Genomic DNA, 19,270 nt, shown 5'->3' with positions numbered 1-19,270 from the left:
TGTTGAACGCATTGATGTCGTCAACAATTTGCAAATGAAAAATGTCGATCACAGCCTTCTTGTGATGACACCTCGTCACACTCTCGATGATGTAGATCGGCCCAAATTTCAGTCTATCTAGCATCTGGTCGCACCCCCTGATCGCGACCATCAACTCGGGTAGAAGCACCGACCCATGTCCCTGGAAGTACGTCTCGTATAATCTATTGCTTCTCTCAATGGCTGCATCGTCGCCCGTAATCCTCAGTCCAGTGATCAAACTAAACTCATACATCGAGAAATTGACGACCTAGCCCCCGAGGTTGAAGTGGAGGGAATCGCCATCGACTAGCCTCAGAATCCGACATAGAAGTGCATCGATTATCTGTCCTGAGTATTGCACCTCTCGCATCTGGTACAATGGCCACAACAAGGACCGTCGTACCATATCTCTGTGATGATCATCGAACAGCTCCAACACCCCAGTAAAACTCTCAAAGCTACTGTTCCAAATAGCTTTCCCTGCCATCCGTCTCAACTCCCCATCTAAATAATACTCCATCCTGCAAAAATTCAAATGTTAGAACATTAAACAAGAGATAATAAAATAACGCGTAATCTCAAAAAAATCAATGGGAACTGAATTCTTGACGCTAATAACAAAATAAATTCAATACAAATGTAAAAAATAATTAATTAAATTAAAATATAAATTAATGAGATTTTCAGCAAAATAAAATTATTAATATTTAAAGAATACAAAAAGGTTAAAAATTAAAGATTAAATATATTTTCAAAAGAAATTAAAGAATATAAATATTATTTAAATAAAATTTAAAAAATTAAAGAATATAAAAATTAAATAAATAAATAACATAATTATTATTTAATCAAATGAAAATTATAAAGAAAATTAATCTTATATTTACATTTGGAAAATGCATTTACAAAAAAAAATTTAAAATTAAATAAATAATATGGAAAATAAATTGTTAATTTCAGATAATATTCAATTATTAAATTATATAAATAAAAAACAATTAAAAAAATAAATAAATAACATAATTATTAATAAATTAATTATAAAATATATTTAAAAAAATTAAAAAATTAAATATATATATTTTTAAAAAAATTAAATGTTAACAGTCTTTCGGCCCAAGACCGTTAATAGTCGGCCCAAAGACTGTTTTCTGTGTTCACAGTCTTGGGCTGACGCCTGACTGTTAACAGCTGGCACAAAGATTGTGTCTGTTGTTAACAGTCGGTCAAAGACTGTTAAATCCGACTGTTATTAGTCGACGTCATTCATAAGGTCTCTTTTCATCGGAAATCGCCATTTTCGACAATGAAAGGTCTAAAAAATTCACATTTTCCATCCAAACACCACACAATCTAACTACTCATGCTAGTATTAACCGAATATAAATGTAAAAAAATTCAATTGATTATAAACAACAAAAATTACAATTTTGTGCGAGAAAACTAATCGAAATAGTTTCGTCCGGTGGTAGATGGTGGTCGTTGATCCAAGTCGCGCGTCGGTCGGTTTGTGGTTGATCGGAAAATGTGGCAATTGGGGTGTCGGTTTTCTTTGGATCCTTCGGTTAGGCTTCGAAAATAATTTATCAAGAGTAAAATAACTCTTTTGTGTGTGTAAAGTTATTTTTTAATTATTATTATTATTTTTTAGTTTACTTAATGGCTCAAATGCCAATATTAAAATTTGGTACCGTCCTCTATTTCTGTGTATTTCCTCCAAATAAATTTACCTTTTCACTTCCAGTCCAACGTGCCCTCTCGTATGCAACAAGTAGAAATGGAAGAGTCTGTGCGAATCCGCCGATTCAATGAAATTCCATCAGCCGAAGAGTTCGCTTCTCAGATTGAACCCAGAAATGTTCCAGCTGTAATATTTAAATGCCCACAAGCACTTTACAAGCACATATATTGTTTTTTTTTTTTTTTTCGCGTTTTCTGTTTAATGTAAGCGTTGTTTTTATTTGATTAACGTACTGATTAAGGTTTATTCGAAAGGTATTTAGCGGATGCATTAAGAATTGGAAGGCCTTTTCTAAATGGAACCCCTCCAATGGCGGTCTCGATTATCTGCAGGTCATCTATATCTATTTGTTTGTATTTACATCTTTATGAGTATTACGAAGACCTCATGCTTTGAATTTGTTTCAACTCTGTTTAATGTAAGCGTTGTTTTTATTTGATTAACGTACTGATTAAGGTTTATTCGAAAGGTATTTAGCGGATGCATTAAGAATTGGAAGGCCTTTTCTAAATGGAACCCCTCCAATGGCGGTCTCGATTATCTGCAGGTCATCTATATCTATTTGTTTGTATTTACATCTTTATGAGTATTACGAAGACCTCATGCTTTGAATTTGTTTCAACCGTATATACATATGTGAAAACCTGTGTTAAAACGTTTCTGGAACACATGGTGCGTGTATGTTTTACTTACAGGGCGAAAATTTTCTGGCTTATGCTTTTTTAGTGTCTCAAGGTGCAGAGTTGAGCTTTGAAATAAGGACGAATTAACTTAGAAAAATTATCTGCCTCCTTCATGCTCCTGCATTTTTGTTGCCTTCCAACTGTTTGGATGTCTTATATTGATATTTGAAATTGAATTAGAAAAGCGTGAAATCTTAGGTTAAGTTTCATGTTGTTAATTTGAAAAATTCAAAATTGGCAAAATTTGCATTTCGTTTCCCTTGCAGAACTTTGGCAAGATGGAATGTCAACTTGTTTCAGATGTAGAATGGGAGTTCTTCATGTAGCTATGAAATTGTAAATATTTCTGCTTTATCTGAGTTCTAAACTTGCTTTCTCTGTTTTTGTTTCCTCTACAATGGCAAATAGGAACTGGTAGGCTCGTTAGTTGTTGAGGCTATGCTGTCCAGATCTGCTCCTGTTTTTTATGGAGATATTAGAAGTCATGAAAGGGTAATATTTTGCTTTTAATAAATATTTCGAAAATATGAAACTTCAAACTGCTAGTCTTATTATTTTTTTTTTCTGCTCATTTTTTCCCCAATCTTGATAGGTTCCTATACCTTTTTCCACCTTTGCTGGATACTGCAAGGATCTTTTACAAAATGGAGATGCTGTTCAAGATTCTTTTTCTGATTCAAGGAGGCATATGTCAGCAGGGCTTGTTTCCGAGCAAAGTAATCCCATTACTGGAGAAGCAGCTCCACAGCAAATTTATCTAGCACAGGTAAGATTTTTGGTCACTTAAAATGTCAGGATACACTTGCATTATTCACTTTCACATACGTTGATCGCTGTATTGATTGTGTTCTACTTCTCTAACTATTTATAGATAAATAATATAAATAAAATACCTTTCTATTGCCTTTGCTTTATATGATGAATGATTAATGTTGACATCAAAATTGGCTAACAGTTAAGATGTGCATGAATCTCTACGTGTGTAGATTTTCGGGGATTAACCTGCCCTGTCTAAAGTTACGAGTTTTTGGGATAGGATTTGCTTGAGCAAAAGGAGAAAATGCACGAATTTCTTACATCTTTCTAGCGACACCAAGAATGAGATTGAGATCCTTTGAGTTTGAAGAAACCCTCAAAATTGAGGTCTCCAATTCATGTACACTTCTCTTTTGCTCTAGCAAATTATATCCCAAAACTCAACTTTAAATAGGGTAGGTTAGTCCTCTAAAATCTACTGCACCTGGAGATTCGTGGACATCTCAACTGTAGGACGATTTTGACGTCAAGAATAACGTGTATATTTTGCTAGTTACAGAGTGAAGAATATTATATGTGTTACTATTATTATCAGCTTTTCTATGCATAAAATGTATTTAGGCAATTAGACATCTAATCTCGTGTATGTGTGTTTATGCTGCTGGTTATTACTAAAGTCATTTGTCTTATCAGTTGTCCTGTGGCCACCTTCTGCAAGTCCCTTCTTATACCCAATGGCTTTATATGGGGAAGCCTCGAATCACAGGTTCGTAACAACCGGTATTTCAATTCTCTGCACTTTTTCACTATTTAAAGTAGCATGTTCCTTATCTTTGGAGCTGGTTCCTGGATTAGTTGGAATTTTTTTCCTAATCGTCATATTTTTACTCCTGTTCAGTTCCGTTGCTTTAGAAAACCCAGATCTCCATGTACATCCTAGGGCAGAGCAGTTAGATAAGTACTCTCAGAAGGTTATTCTCCATGCAGGCGATGCTCTTTTCATTCCAGAGGGCTGGTAATCCTTTTCTTTTTTATTTTTTTGCTTCTGATGGTTTTAAAAATGTACTGCAGTATCTCTATCTTGTGGGGGAGGGGGAGTAAAGAAAATAAACTTTCTATGACTGCCATCTTGTTGATGATTGCTTTTTTATATCCGCATACAAGTTCCTTCCTCTTTGGGGTGAGTGAAGCTGTAATAACAGTTTCATATGCCCGGTAACACATGGAGACAATATTTTGTATGCAAACCTATTCATTAAACCACGGAATGGTTGAACAAGTAGCCAGGCAAGCTTGGGCCACCAGTTTTAGGGAAAAAAATACAAATACCACAATCAGGTTGTTGGTTATGTTGTAAAGTAGTAGTATAAAGTAGTAGTATCGATGACTAGAAAAATAAAAATGTTGATAATGACTTTTATATAGACTGTATTCAGAAATACGTGTAGTTGCTTCATAAATTTTTACGATATTCATTTCAAGTAAAGAATTTTATGGATCTGCAGATGACTGAAAAATGCTTCAAAAAATATATTTTTTGAGATTCCCTGAAACTCCTGGTGTTACAGGTTTCACCAAGTGGACAGTGGAAGTTTAACTATTGCTGTCAATTTCTGGTGGCGGTCAGATGTGATGTCTGGCATGTTAGAGCACATGGATGCATATTATCTGCGCAGAATTTTGAAAAGGTAATTTGTGTCCACTTCATTTTGTTATGGTTTAGCTAATACAAAGTGAGCTAATTATTTTCTCTTTCTCTTTGTGCGGTCGCTCGATTTGAAATCAAAGATTGACTGACAAAGAAATGGTATGTAACTTTTACTTAATATTTTACTTACAAATTCAATAATGCAGGGTTCTGGTTTTATGCTGTGTTGACTTGATGGTGGCCTTTGTTGAACTTTGCAATTTATTATATGCTTGCAAATTTTATGTGCTTGTCTAACTTATTGTTTTTTGAAGGATGACTATATTTGTAGGTTGGAATAGATTAATCAAGGTGATACTAGGCTCAAAACAGGTTGCAGTTACATAAATAGAAGTGTCTGTCACATGTTAGGTGATAGCTACGTGCAAATTTTGTAATTTGGTTATTAGTCAGCCAGGGAGATGTGCTTTATGAGACCAAATGCATTGCATCAAAAAATACTTGCTCCTGGGTTGAGTTCGGAAGTTATTTAAACACTAAGTTAGTAATACATATTACGTGGAAGGAACAAATTAAACCTAGAAAAAACTTATTTATTTGAGTAATTTTGTTTTCCTAATAGGATCTTCTTGAGTTGTTAGAAGTAACATTGAAGGATATGCATTGAGAGATCTACAGAGGTTTTAGCATACATAAAACTAGATCCATTATGTTATTGGTGGGAATTGATAAATAGTGGCACTTTCACCGACATTTTACTTGTTAACTCTAAATATTAGAGGTTGGGTAGGATCTCAATTAGTATAGATTGAGGCATACAACATACAGGATTGACGATTGTCCTTAAGATGGATACTGTCCATAAATCTTTAAGAAATTGAATCTGTTAAAACTGATCCCATGTAGTTGGATTTTTTTTTGACACTAAACAAATGAAAGGAAATTGTTACAGAATAATTTATAGGGCCGAGAAATTTTTGTCAAATGATGAACACATTTTTGAGCTTTGTTTATCGCAACTGGTTCTTTCCCATGTTCTCCACAATGTTAACTTGAATTGTTTTGCTGTTGTTCCTACTGAAAAAGTTTCATTGTTTTGCCTTCGTGGAATTTATGTTCCATGTTTAAATGGAGTTGATTAGATTATCTTAATCAATTGCTTGGGTAATAAAACTTTGTTTTGCTAAACTACACTATTGGTACTCTCTTTTACAGAAGGTAAATACAGTGTTATCTTATTTGATCAGGGCAGGATCGAATGCTGTGCAAGCCATTGACTACTGTGGCTAAATTAGCGACTAATAAAGGCAAACAGTGCAATAATGAGAAATCAGGCGAACTGTCTAATAATGGGACTTCAGGTAATTTGTTTTAATTTGTTTCTAATAAGAGAATGCAGGCCCCACTTCGAATCTTTGTTTGTTTTGGAATATTCTTCTTTCAAGTGTGATGTGTTTAGGCTTTGATTTGTTTCAAAGGGGAAATTTTTATGCCCGAGGTCATGCTTGTAATTTGTTTTGGAACACACTGCTTTATCCATCAGTTTACAGCGAAGAGTCAGATCTGGACCATCAGAATGTTAGTTCAAAAGAGAATAAGCTAAAGCAAAGGTTTATGTTGAGCGACCTCGAACCTCGTGCACTCCTTGCTCTTCGGGAACTTATTTCTTTAGTCCATAGCAATGTCAACCAGTGCCAACGAGCAGAATCCTCATCAAGTCAGTCAGTAAGCGGGGAGAGAGATGAAATCAAGGAAACTGTCAAAACAAACTTATTTATCTTGGAAGAAGATCCAATTGCTCAAATTATTTGGACTCTCCATCCGCTTATCCTTCTAAGTGTCTTTCTTGCCATGGCTGTAAGTTTATACTATCTTTCTGACTGATAAAGATCCTCTTTTCTTACAGGGAAAAAAGGAAAAGAAAAGAAAGAAAGAAAGAAAACTTGGTTGAGTGGGCTTTACTTTTCTGTACGGTCCTGCATGCTTCTTTGCCATTTTCATATTCTTGTCAATGCATTGTCCCTGTTTGCAAATTGTTCAATTTCCCATGGATATGTATGGATCAATTAGCTTTCTGCACAATATAACTGATAAATTTTGGAAAAAGAGACGTAGAAGGTTATTAGAGCTTTAATGTCAGTTTGGCATGGAAACAACTGATAATGATTAAAGATGAGAATCAGGTAATATAAGGAGAAACGTCATACTTAAGAAAGACCTTGATGACCTTAAATTTGGTACCTTTTTGCCAGCTGTATTCTAAATTTGGTATAGGATGACTCAGAAGCAAACAGGTGGTATTCCATGACCTAAAATCTATAATTAACACTATCGACGTGATTATTCTTATATAATATGTAAAATCTGGTAAAGAATGCTTCAACTTCTCGAATCTTGGGTGAAGTATTTGACAAAATTGGAGATACTTTTTGTCTGAAAACCATTTGTTTGCTTGTTCCATTGTCACTAATTTTTCCTTAAATCTCTTGAGCTTGGGTTTGCTGCTACTGCCATGTCATTCATTGAAATATGTTGCATACACGTACAGTTTCTGATGAATTAATTGGATTGAAGCTGCCCCTGTTGTTAATGTTTGTCTTGTTCTTGCTCCAACTTCCACCAAATTGATTGAATTTTCCAGCACAATTTCCCTAGAACATTGGAGGCTTTAGTATTGCACGCACTCTCACCCGTGGGTATTGAAGTTCTTACTAGGAAATTTGAGGAAATTGATAAAGTGACTGTAGAAGAAGATCGGTACTTATCTGTTTCTTCAATGGTTCCTTCTAATCTCTATAAAGGTTAGAATTTGACTTTGGGTCTGTCTTATATGTTGTGCTGCTTACAGAAATCAATTCTACCAGAAGTTTTACAGCGTGTTTGATAACCAGTTTGCTGCGATGGATGCTCTTCTGAGTGGAAAAGAAGCATTTGCTAGTCAGGTATTTCATCAATTTCTTTTCTGTTTTCTTCAATTTTTGCCCCCCGAGCCCAGACAAAACCCTCAGTGATTGGGATGGAGAGGGTTGGGTGATGCATTGGTTTCATGGAAATTTTGTTTTCGCAAATCTGGGGGCAGAAATGAGTTCTTCCTATCTAGCATGGATAATATCAACATAAGAGAGTTTCTGATTATTACAAAAGCTAAGGGAAGATTGGAATACTTGAACTTTGGTTATTTAATTGATTAATACATGCCATTTCTCGTCCCAACATCACATCATGGCTTCAACTTTCATGCTTTCTTCTCCAGTCTATTTGTGTCAATGTATGGGCACTGAACAAGTTGTTTGCCATCTGCATCTTTTCTTGTGATTTTCATCCTCATAATCGACACTCGATCAAACTCTTATGAAAAATCTTATGCTTTTCTTGAATTTCTGAATTTAAGACGGCTGCTTCCATAATTTATAAACTAGATAAAAGGTATTTATTTTTGGAGCAAATTGCTTTTTATGACATGATTGAAATAACTCTTTTTAAGTATTCCTTCTTGCAACAGGCATTCAAGAATGTACTAGAGCAGTATTTGGGAAGTGCTTAGTTTAATGGGCTAGAACCATCAATTGGACAAGACATCAACATATTCTTAAAAACATTGATTGCCTCGGTAATCTCGTTACTGCAACTCAATTCAAATCGACAATGGTGGTTCTACTTTCTTGGTTTCGAAAGACACCTGTGGTTCCTTCTGTAATAGAATATGAGTCCCATATAAATTTTGCCATTGCATTTCCCGCTTTTCAGTCTCATGCATACTTTGTATGATTTAAAATGCAGCTATGCTGAATATGTTCGAGTATCTCCATATAATATTCGGTTGTCTAAAATTTTATATTTGAATTAGCTACTTGTGTGATTTAAAGTCATTGATTTCTTGACTATTCAGGGAGAAGCACTTTGTACCCGAAGTCACTGTTTCTGTAATATCACAGAGAAATTTTTTAGCCTTTTTGCAGTTTTCGTATCAAATTTGTTTCCTGTCCCTTGAGAAACTTTGAAGCCTTCTGCTCGTTAGAGAAAAATGGCATCGATAGTGGATTGGAGGCGAGATGTTATTGTGAAATTGTTTAAAGAATAGAGTTTTGACAAATTCGAATCTAACACTGACGTGGAATTGACTATAGAGTTTAAAAACAAAAAATAATTCGGCTGTTTATTGTCCATTATTGATGCTTGCAAGAGATGGTAGGGCTTTGTCATAGTGTTGCAATGTGCACTTCAAGAGTATTACGTGGTCGGGACATGTTCTTTATCGATCTGAACATCTTACGTTCACAAGAGTGACGTGATTTCAGTAGAGCTAGTTATAAGAAGGGATAGGCCAAAACTAACATTGTCTTTTATAGTTGTTTAAGATTTAGTTGCTCCACATATTTAGCATATATTTAGCAATATATCGAATAGAGCATTGAAATAGAATTCACGTGCTTGATCTCAAATTTATCGAAAGAGAAGTGCTATAAATACAGCACTTTTGACAGCTCTTTGATTTGTATGGGTGGAGCCCATGATTATTTTAATTTCAAATCCCAAGTTTTGTGAGAAGGCTGTCAAATATGTTGTACCTTTAGCATTTTCCTTATTGAAAATAAGATTTAGTTTGTTGTTCTTATTATGCATGATGACAGCTGTTCCGCCATAGAGTGTTCTAAACTTATCCGGTTCATTGTGATGAGAAACTAGTGGCTTCCTGCAACAGTTTGGGTCTTCTTCTTAGGTAACTGTTATTTTCTTGGCCACTTGGCTTACCCTATTCATTATCAACTCCTAAAAATCAGTAAAATAGTGAGAATATACATCTCTGTCAAAGTAGTCCTTTCTTTAGTTTCCTTTTTCATTTTGTGTGGAATCAATTAATATTATGTTGAAATGACTTTAGATATTTTCCTTTGCTCTTTATTCATTGCTGTGGTGATACTCAGTGGTTTTATGGAAAAGTGTGATTACTGACTTGCACAAGGAATTGTCAAAGGGAAAATTGATAAAAGCAAAGAAAAGAAGGTTTGGCAATTATTTAGCTTTGGAAGAAAGAAGCAAAAGGAATAAAAGGTAGGTCAGGATAGTAAATTTGTGCGGCCCCGTCCGTCCCTAGAGCCGAGTTTACCCGGACCAGAGCATGTAGAACTGTAGTAGAAGGAAAGCAAATAGCGAAAAGGCAATAGCCCTTGATGCAGGAAATGCACAAACTTGATAAAGAACAATAAGATAATGAGAATAAGGTGATTAAAGGGAAGAATTGAGGGCAAAAAGAATTGTTTTATTTCATATGAATTATGATTCAAGTTTTTTGAAATCGATTCCTTAAGTCCTTTTATATGGTGAAGATCTGCAACTAAACATTCTTTCTATCTAAATAAACTAAAATAAAAGATACATCAATTTTCCTATCTCGATAAATTGAAATAAAAGATAACATCAAGATAAATTGAATTAAGAAGATAACATCAAATTTTAATTCTATTTAATCATAGTATTTCGTCTTAAATAGACTTTTAACTCTTTACGTGTTGCATCAACCTTCCCTGGTTAAAAAGAACTCGACTCCGACGAGGTATTATCCAAGTAGGCATCCAAAACCTTTGCATACAGTGGAACTCTTTTTTTAGTTATCCGAGTACCATCACTAAGCGGATGATATTTCCAACGTACTAGAAAATGCTGGAAAACCCCCATATGGGAAGCAATAATTTGATCATCAAGAACCTCATCAACAATATCCTAAGGTGAAAATGTGGTGACAGGTGCTGAAGGCGGCGGTGAGGAGCTTCTCCTGTAGATATGTTAGAAGACAAAATTGGAGGCTTAAATGTGCCTCGATAAGGATACAAGTCGGCTATATTGAAAATAAGACTAATATTTAAGTGCAACGACAAATCAAGTAGATAAGCATTAATTCCAAAATTTTTTAATAATAGGGAAAGGGCCAAGTGATTTAACATAAAGTTTTTTTGCAGTACGTTTTGGAAAACGTTGAGGTGGCAAGCATATGATGACAAAATCACCAATTTTAAACTTTTTTATGCCTATGATATAAGTCAGTAGTCATTTTATAGTGATATTGCTTAAAACAAATTTTCTTTTAGTCTCATCATGCAAGTTACGAATATGATTAGCAGGGACAGCGAAACAGCGAAACGACAATCAAGAGGCAACGGAACTAGATCAAGGGGTTGACGTGGGGTGAAATCGAGAGCAACCTCAAATGGGCTATGACTTGTAGAACTATTGACAGAATTGTTGTAAGGAAACTTGGCAAAACTATTGACTAGTAGTTATCTCTAACCAATTTTTCATGTTTATAAGCTAGAAACACAATATAATTTTCTCTCTCGAGTTTTGAGTAAAAATTATTCCTATATTTCAATTCTAATATCTCTATTCTGAATTAAAAGCTAAAAATTATCAAGTTCGTGGTTTTTAAGTGGAATATGCTTCAAAGGAATTATACTTTCTCTCGAAATTTATAAATTCTTAAGTTGTGTTATTTTAGGGCACACTTAAATTTTCCTCTCTCGAGTGCCAAAATTAACTAGCATCAAATCATTCAATTAGTGGCTAATTAATTGAAAGCATTAAATAGATAACACAAATAAACAAAATTGGCAAATCTCATAGAAATAACTAAAATAAATCAAATCGTATTCTCAAGTTTTGGTTACATCAAACCCTACATGCAAAGTTTAGTTCATGATAGAAGAAAGAATTCTACAAATCATAATTAATAACATAACATGAAGTAGAATAAAAACTCTTTTGAAGATTGAATTGATCCCATTTCTTGATGTTCTTTTGATCTCTTAATTGATTTTCTCTTTCTTGCCCGATTGAATTGTGCTTGAAAAGTGGCATCTAGATTGGCATTTATGCCTTGTTGAAGTTCTTTGAAGAGTTGGATTGAATTTGGGCTTTTAAAAGAAGAATTAAGCTTAAAAAACCCTAATTGTATGCTATGCGACCATGATTGGGCATCGGGCACCGACTTTGGGAAAAAAAATTAGCAATGTGGCGCCTAAGCAATAAGGGATAGTGCCTAGGCGCTTGGGATCAACTTCGGCTGCACTGCACAATTTTTAGTGTTTTATCATAATTTTTTCTCACAATATTCGATTGAGACAATTCAAAGTGTGTTGGAAAGATAACTTAAAGGGCTACAACTTTACTTTAGATGGGCCTTTCCAGTTTGAACGTTTACTATGTCAAAAATGAATCTCAATCTCTGACAAAAAATGTAGCACATACTTGTGCAATTGAGAATTGATTTGTGAAAATATTTTGATTATATTTCACTCCCTTTTGACTTCTAATTGCATTCGAATGACTCCTCAAACTTTGGGTTTCACCATTTTTTTTTATTGTTATTCACTTATTTATTTCAATTTAGCCTCCAATCATCAAGTTTCATCAACTCAACATCAACTTCTCCTTGATTCATGCTGAAACCATTCTTTTCTTCAAATTTTACACCATTCTCTTGAATTCACCTAACATATAAAATAACATTAAAACACAAATTAAGATGTCCTAAAACTTGTAGGAATTAGCTAAATATCAAGTTTAGACAGTGTCTAAATTATGCGTGAAATACACTCATCAGTAGGCAATACTAAATCTCAATTACCTAATTTTTCTCCAACCAATCAACGAAGCAGATTACCTAGACTATGATTGACAATTTCAGTATGACCATCTATCTGATTATGAAAAGTTGATGAGAACTTAAGGGTTGTCACGAACAATTTCCACAATATTTTCCAAAAGTAACTAACAAACTTAATATCACGATTAGAAACAATAGTGATTGGGAAGCCCATGTAGATGAACCTCTTTGAAAAATAGCTTGGCGAAGATGCATCAGTAGACTTATAGAATAAGGAATGAAATGGGTCAACTAAGAAAAATCTATCTACGACCACGAAAATGGAATCATGACCTTGAGAAGTTCTAGGTAACCCTAGGGTAAAATCCATGCTAAGGTCACACCAAGGAAGGAGTATTAGGAACAGGTAGAGGAGTATACATTTTTAGTGTTTTGACATTGTGCCTTACCTAGTTGATAGGTACGGCATTAAGACACAACGCGAACAACGTTCCTTTTCAGGGAAGGCCAATAAAATCTATCTTCGATCAAGGAAATAGTTTTGTCGCTATCGACATGATCAACAAGAGCTCTTGCATGTAGTTCCCAAATATGAAACTCACGAAGCGAGAGGAGTTAGTTAAAAGATCTTGAAAGATGATACCAAAATCAGAACAACTGGGATAATCTTCCTTTAAATGTTCAAATCTTAGCACTGTAGTGCTCATAGTCTAGAGTACAGTCGTAATGCGACTAAGAGCATCGGTTGCTTTGTTGTTGACTTCGGCTTGGCGGTGGAGGACAAATGTGTACTTTTGAAGAAATTCTACCCATTTTAGGTGTCGATCACTTATGTTACGAGAATTGAGATAGTGAAGGGCTTGGTGGTTAGAATAGAGAACGAACTCTTTGGGAAATAAATAATATCTCTAAAGACGAAGAGATTTGATAATAGCATATAAAATACTTTTGTTGTGCCTGATTTAATTTCTCGCTAAACTAAGCGATGGGATAGCCCTCTTGACTTAAGACGCCACCTACACCGACACCCGAAACATTGCAAAAAACTTTAGAGAGGTTAAGGAGACATAAAACATGAGACTCTATCAATTTTTGTTTGATGACTACAAAGGCTCTCTGTGTTGATGAGGTCTAATGAAAAACCCCTTTTTTCATCCATTTAGTAATAGGAGCAATAATGGAACTAAAGCTTTGGATGAATCTTCTATTGAAAGAAGCTAACCAATGAAAGTTATGGACCTCAGTCAATGTCATAGGTTCAGGCCAATCACGAATTATAGAAATTTTAGCTGGGTCAACGAAAATCCCTTGACTGGAGATAATGAACCCTAGGAAGCGGACTTGTGAGTCCCATGAAAGAACACTTCTTAATGTTAGCGTATAGTTTGACAAAGCGAAGGGTAAGAAAGACCAGTCTAAGGTGATCTAGGTGTGCCTTTCGCGATCGATTATATATCACGATATCATCAAAGTTAACCACGAGAAATTTTCCAATGAAAGGGTGCAAGACATGATTTATGATCCTCATAAAAATGCTAGGAATATTAGACATTCCAAAAGGCTTTACCACCCACTTGTATAAGCCATCCTGGGTCTTGAAGGCTGTTTTTCATTCATTCCCTGGTCTAATCATAATTTGACGATAACCGCTTTGTAAATCAATTTTGGAGAACCACAAGGATCATGCTAGCTCATCCAGCATATCTACGAGGCGTGAAATAGGGAACCTATATTTGATAGTGATTTTGTTGATGGCGCGACTATGACGCACATACGCCCACACCCATCTTTTTTTGAGTGAGTAGGACAGGGACAACACAAGGACTGAGGCTATAGCGAATAAATCCTTTAAATAATATGGCCTCAATTTGTCTATTAAGCTCGCCAAAAGATGCGATCAATACCCTCAGAACCACACCTGTAACGTAAGTCAATTCACGATGGTAGATTGACGAATTATTGGGCGGGGTTGGATTTGAACCGGCATAGGCATATTGTTGCGGGATTCATCCTATAGTGTGACGATTAAGCAATTGCGAACCTAGGACCAAATCAATAGCATGGTGAATATCACGTGTATGAGGGAGCTCATCAGATAAGTCATCAGGGGTGATGTCAATAAACTCCTCTATAACGAAGTAACATCAAGGGAGTAATCATTGCGTGACTCAGAAGTAGGTTGGGATCAAGCCTTGTTAAGTGAGGTAAACATCAACCTGTTGTTGTGAAACTCACGCTCAAAGTCGTTATGGGACAAGAGTTGACTCCTATTGTTTGTAGTACAAGTGGGTTTTGCCTTGAGTGGTAGTTTTTTAAGAGGGTCAGAAGGTTAGGCTGGGAGAAGCCGAATAAACTTGCCATGATGGATAAATTCCGAATAAACTTGCCTTGATGGATAAATTCGTAAATGTTTTCACGTCTAAAGTGCTTAACGTTGTGATCATAAAGCCAGGAAGGGCCCAAAAGAATGTGAGCAACATTCATGGATAGGATGTCGCAGTAAAGGCCCTCTAAGTAGAATGGCCCCAACTTAAGGGACACGAGACAACACTGAGTGACAGGAAAAGAAGTCCTATCAACCCATGCCACTTTAGAAGGACGAAGGTGATGTTCGGCTTTGAATTCAAACTTGGTCACAACTAATGTGGAAATGACATTCATAGTACTATTTCCATCAATTACCAATTTGCAAGAACTATATTTACATGGGATGTATGTATAGAATATAGAAGTCCGTTTCTAGGATTCAAAGTCTACAGGGATGGAGAGGTTGAGGATAATCTCATAATAGAGACAATAGCCTCTTCTTCGTCGTAACACTCGAAATGGTCAAGGTCCTTATCTGAATGGTCAATAGGGTTGACTGTGAAACATTCATTGGGCTCGGGAGTCAGAAGTGGTGGTTCTTGATTGAGGACGAGAGTATGGTAAGGACGACGAGAGGTAATATGACCTCTATTCATATATAAGGTGTATACTTGACACCATTTCGCAATTGAGGTATAGAAAGTATATATTTCTGTTACGTATCTTTCCTATAATCCCGCCTAGTTTCCATCAATAAAACGTTTCCACCGCTACAAAATTATCATCAAAAATAAAACATCCAGAGTAATTTCAATCCGGACACTGTAGAACCCTAATTCATCGACATTGATATTTTCGTGTCACAGATTTGGGATCGTCTTGGAGAAATTGACGTTTTCGCATAACAGAAATCAATCCAGGTATTGGTCCGACTATTGCATTCCTTCCTTTTTCGCAATTAGCATCATCAGATTAGTTCCGAATTTCTTCTATACACAAATTTCTAGCGTCCGTATCTATCGTAGCCACATATGTTTCAAATTCAATAATATTGTGCAGTGGGAAATGAATAACATGCATGAGATGTGACTTAATTGAGTGTAACCAGTCGTAGACAAGTGTAGCATCGATTGTGGATGTCTGTGACCACTAAAACAAATGTGGTCGATTGAATGTGACTGCTGTGAAAAAAATGTGACCTCAATTTGTTTTTGATTATTTGTAAGACATGTTACAAATGTGACCTGTGTGTCGCCAAATGTGACCTGCATTTTTCCGTGTCAATAGTGACTTCATGTTATTGCATAAATTCTTATATAAAACTGTATGCACAGTATTAAATTAACCATCGAGAATGTGATGCTTTGAAATTCAATTTTGCAGAAATGGTGTACTTGCACGTATGTTTGTTGCATGGATCTCAGTTAGCTTTGGCGTTGGTAGACTGTGGATGCAGTTATATAAACCTTGTAAACATGATTATGTCAGAGTTCAGCTTGGATCCGACAAAGGTAGCAGTATCATTGAAGTATATACTCAACGACGATTTGCCTGCAATCAGGATAAAAAATGACAGCAACGTGCTTGCATACATTCTGTTGAAAGAAGTCGATCGTGATCCAGCTAAATACCCATTAATCATTGACATAATTGATGCAGCAATACAGTACCCATCTGACATGGTCACAGATAATGCTTATCGTAACAGTGAGCTTTATACGTTGCAGGATGTGGCCACAGAAATTTGCGAAGCATCAAGTAAACATTTAGGTCACATTTGTGACAATGAAGTCACGATTGTTTTTATAGCAGATGCTATTCAGGTCGAAGAAGGCAGGATTTTCCGTGATAAGGATATTTTGAAATTGAGCCTATCGTTTTTTGCCATACGAAACATGTTTGAGTTTATGGTTGAACGATCCGACAAGAAAGAATATGTGGTGAGATGTTCTCATGAAGGATGTACTTGGATATGCCGATCGTCAAAATGGGGTAAAACGAATCTATTTAAGATTCGAAAGATTGGTAGTCACACATGTGCATCAAATGTGGTGTTGGGGTCACACAGACAAGTATCAGCTGCAGTTGTGTCATCTAGCATCAAGTACAAGTACACATCGGCTGGCACCATATACACACCAAAGGACATATGCAGTGATATGCTACATACGTTTGGAGTATATTTGAATTACTCAAAAGCTTGGAGGTCCCGTGAACAAACATTGAAGATGATTAGGGGTGATCCGACAGAATCATTCGGTAGGATACCAAGCTTCTTCTACATGATTCGACAAAGAAATCCTAGTACGGTCACAGAGTTGGAGGTCGATAGTCACAATAGGTTCAAGTACTGTTTTATGGCACTCGGTGCATCAATATAGGGGTGGCAACATTGTAGGCCCGTAATTGTCGTTGACGGTACTTATTTGAATGGTCATTACGGAGGTACCCTATTTACAGCATGTACACAGGATGCAAATAATGGCATATTTGTTCTTGCCTTTGGAGTAGGGGATAATGAGAACGACAAATCGTGGAGATGATTTTTGGAGAAACTGAAGAATGCATATGGGCACAGAGAAGGATTGTGTTTTGTATCGGACCGTCATGGCAGTATAAAGAAAGCAATAGAACAGGTGTACTCGGAAAGTTGCCATGGTATCTGCTCGTACCATTTGTTGCAGAATCTCAAATCATATTATGGGAAATCAGGGCAAAATATTACGCAGGCTTTCAATTCGGCTGTCCGGGCTTACACATTAGAAGAATTTGAATACAACATGCAACAACTAGACGCAATGAATGATAAGATTCGTGATTACCTGGTACTGTACTGACTACAACACTGCATTATCACATGCAGTGAAGTGGTCACATATATCCTTTTATACTATTCTCATACTACGATATATTTTGGCAGGATGAAGTAGGCCATGAAAAGTGGTCACAAATACATATGCCAGCAAACAGATACTCTACAATGACATCAAACATTGTAGAATCAGTAAATGCGGTCACAAAGGCAGCTAAGAATTACCCCATTGTATTCTTGCTGGAGTCATTGCGACAAACAGTACAAAATTGGTTCTGTAAACATAGAGACGAAGCGCATGGAACTTTCACGATGTTGACTAGCAAGTTCGAGAACGTCATGAGGAGAATGAGTTCAGAATTAAGGAACTTGAGGGTAAGGTTCTTAGGTATCTTGAAGTTCGTGTATGTGGACTAAACAGAAATATGCATGTGATTATATCATAGGTGTCTGTGACATGGAATGTACGTATGTGCTTATGTGTCCAAATATTAATTTCATGTGACCACTAATTTACTAATGTGACGCTATGTACTTTGTTTGTCGTGATATATAATTTGTTACTAATGCTAAACATGTGACCTGAGTATGAAGTCCTGTGACCTGAACATACCATTGTGCACTGAGATATGAATGTCTGTGACATATTCTTTTTTGAGTTTAAACTAACACATAACATTGGTGCTATTACACTCTCACAAGTATCTCCTTCCAACCAAACAGTGTTCTCCGTGAGCGATGAAAGGTCCACATTTGTTGTTGATATTGAGCAACATACATGCACTTGCAGGATGCTGCAGGTCGATTTGATGCCTTGTCCACATGCATTGGCTGTAATCGCACATACGAAAAGGGATGCATATTCTTACCGTTCCTATTATTACACAAAGGAAGCATATGTAAATGCTTACGAAAGTTCGGTATATCCCGTTGGAAATCCAGACGAGTGGAGAGTACCCGATGAAGTAGAATTCCAAATTGTTTTAGCTCCTAACCAAAAGCGGAGTTCTGGAAGACCTACTGAGAAGAGTAAGAGATCATCTAGGGAAGGGAAACCAAAATTAAGATGTGGGCGTTGTGGTGCACATGGTCACAACCGCAGGAGGTGCTCAAGTTTGGTCCCATTAAGTAAGAACGGTTGATAGGAAGTCAATACATGATAAAGACTTATCAAAGTTAGGTCGCATTCTTGAATTCTTTTTAGCATACCAACATGTAGACATGTGTTTCAATTGATCAATTGACAAATAATTTTTAAATCGTAAGGTAATAAATGATAAATGAAGTACATCAGCACTTTTTATTCAGTTGAACATAGAGTTTTGTAAATTTGTGATTATAGATTCCATACACAGCAATATATTTGAATTGTGACTATTAATTCACTTAAAGGCATGAATTGTGACCTAAACGTGGTGGAGAACAAATATATGTCCAGGTCACAGATTCCATAAATAAAATGTACTGTGATCAACTCTTGGCAGGCTATTGTAATTGATATGTGACCTGTTCTTGACATGTGCCATGGCAAACAAAAACTGTGACCAAAATCACAACCAAATCAGTGGCCAGGTATGTGACCTGTTATTTACTATGTGACTTGTTATTAACATATGTAATGACAAACTGAAACGCCGACCAAAAGCAATACTAAATTTGTGACATGATCCTGTGACCTAATGTTCGAGGTACAGTTCGACCT

The 19,270-nt window shown here is 35.9% G+C and overlaps 2 protein-coding genes across 2 annotated transcripts; both read left to right on the top strand.

Annotated features, from left to right (window-relative positions):
- The first annotated feature begins 1,736 nt into the window (after positions 1-1,736).
- Positions 1,737-8,821, top strand: LOC111406649. Its single transcript, XM_023036037.1, has 13 exons — positions 1,737-1,888; positions 2,017-2,094; positions 2,854-2,937; positions 3,038-3,211; positions 3,831-3,967; positions 4,100-4,216; positions 4,770-4,889; positions 4,990-5,008; positions 6,102-6,209; positions 6,242-6,706; positions 7,491-7,606; positions 7,698-7,791; positions 8,352-8,821. Exons 1-13 carry the CDS (start codon positions 1,784-1,786, stop codon positions 8,391-8,393), a joined length of 1,659 nt encoding a protein of 552 aa, XP_022891805.1. The 5' UTR covers positions 1,737-1,783; the 3' UTR covers positions 8,394-8,821.
- A 7,320-nt stretch (positions 8,822-16,141) lies between these two features.
- On the top strand, positions 16,142-18,710 carry LOC111406648. The gene is made up of 5 exons (XM_023036036.1): positions 16,142-17,080; positions 17,138-17,289; positions 17,371-17,581; positions 17,677-17,972; positions 18,359-18,710. Exons 1-5 carry the CDS (start codon positions 16,142-16,144, stop codon positions 18,708-18,710), a joined length of 1,950 nt encoding a protein of 649 aa, XP_022891804.1.
- Positions 18,711-19,270: the final 560 nt, after the last annotated feature.

The sequence above is a fragment of the Olea europaea genome, chromosome 12, assembly GCF_002742605.1.
Source record: "Olea europaea var. sylvestris chromosome 12, O_europaea_v1, whole genome shotgun sequence".
Classification (NCBI taxonomy): Eukaryota; Viridiplantae; Streptophyta; class Magnoliopsida; order Lamiales; family Oleaceae; genus Olea; species Olea europaea.
Note: the sequence above shows the minus strand (reverse complement) of the source record. Positions and strands in the feature narration are given on the sequence as shown.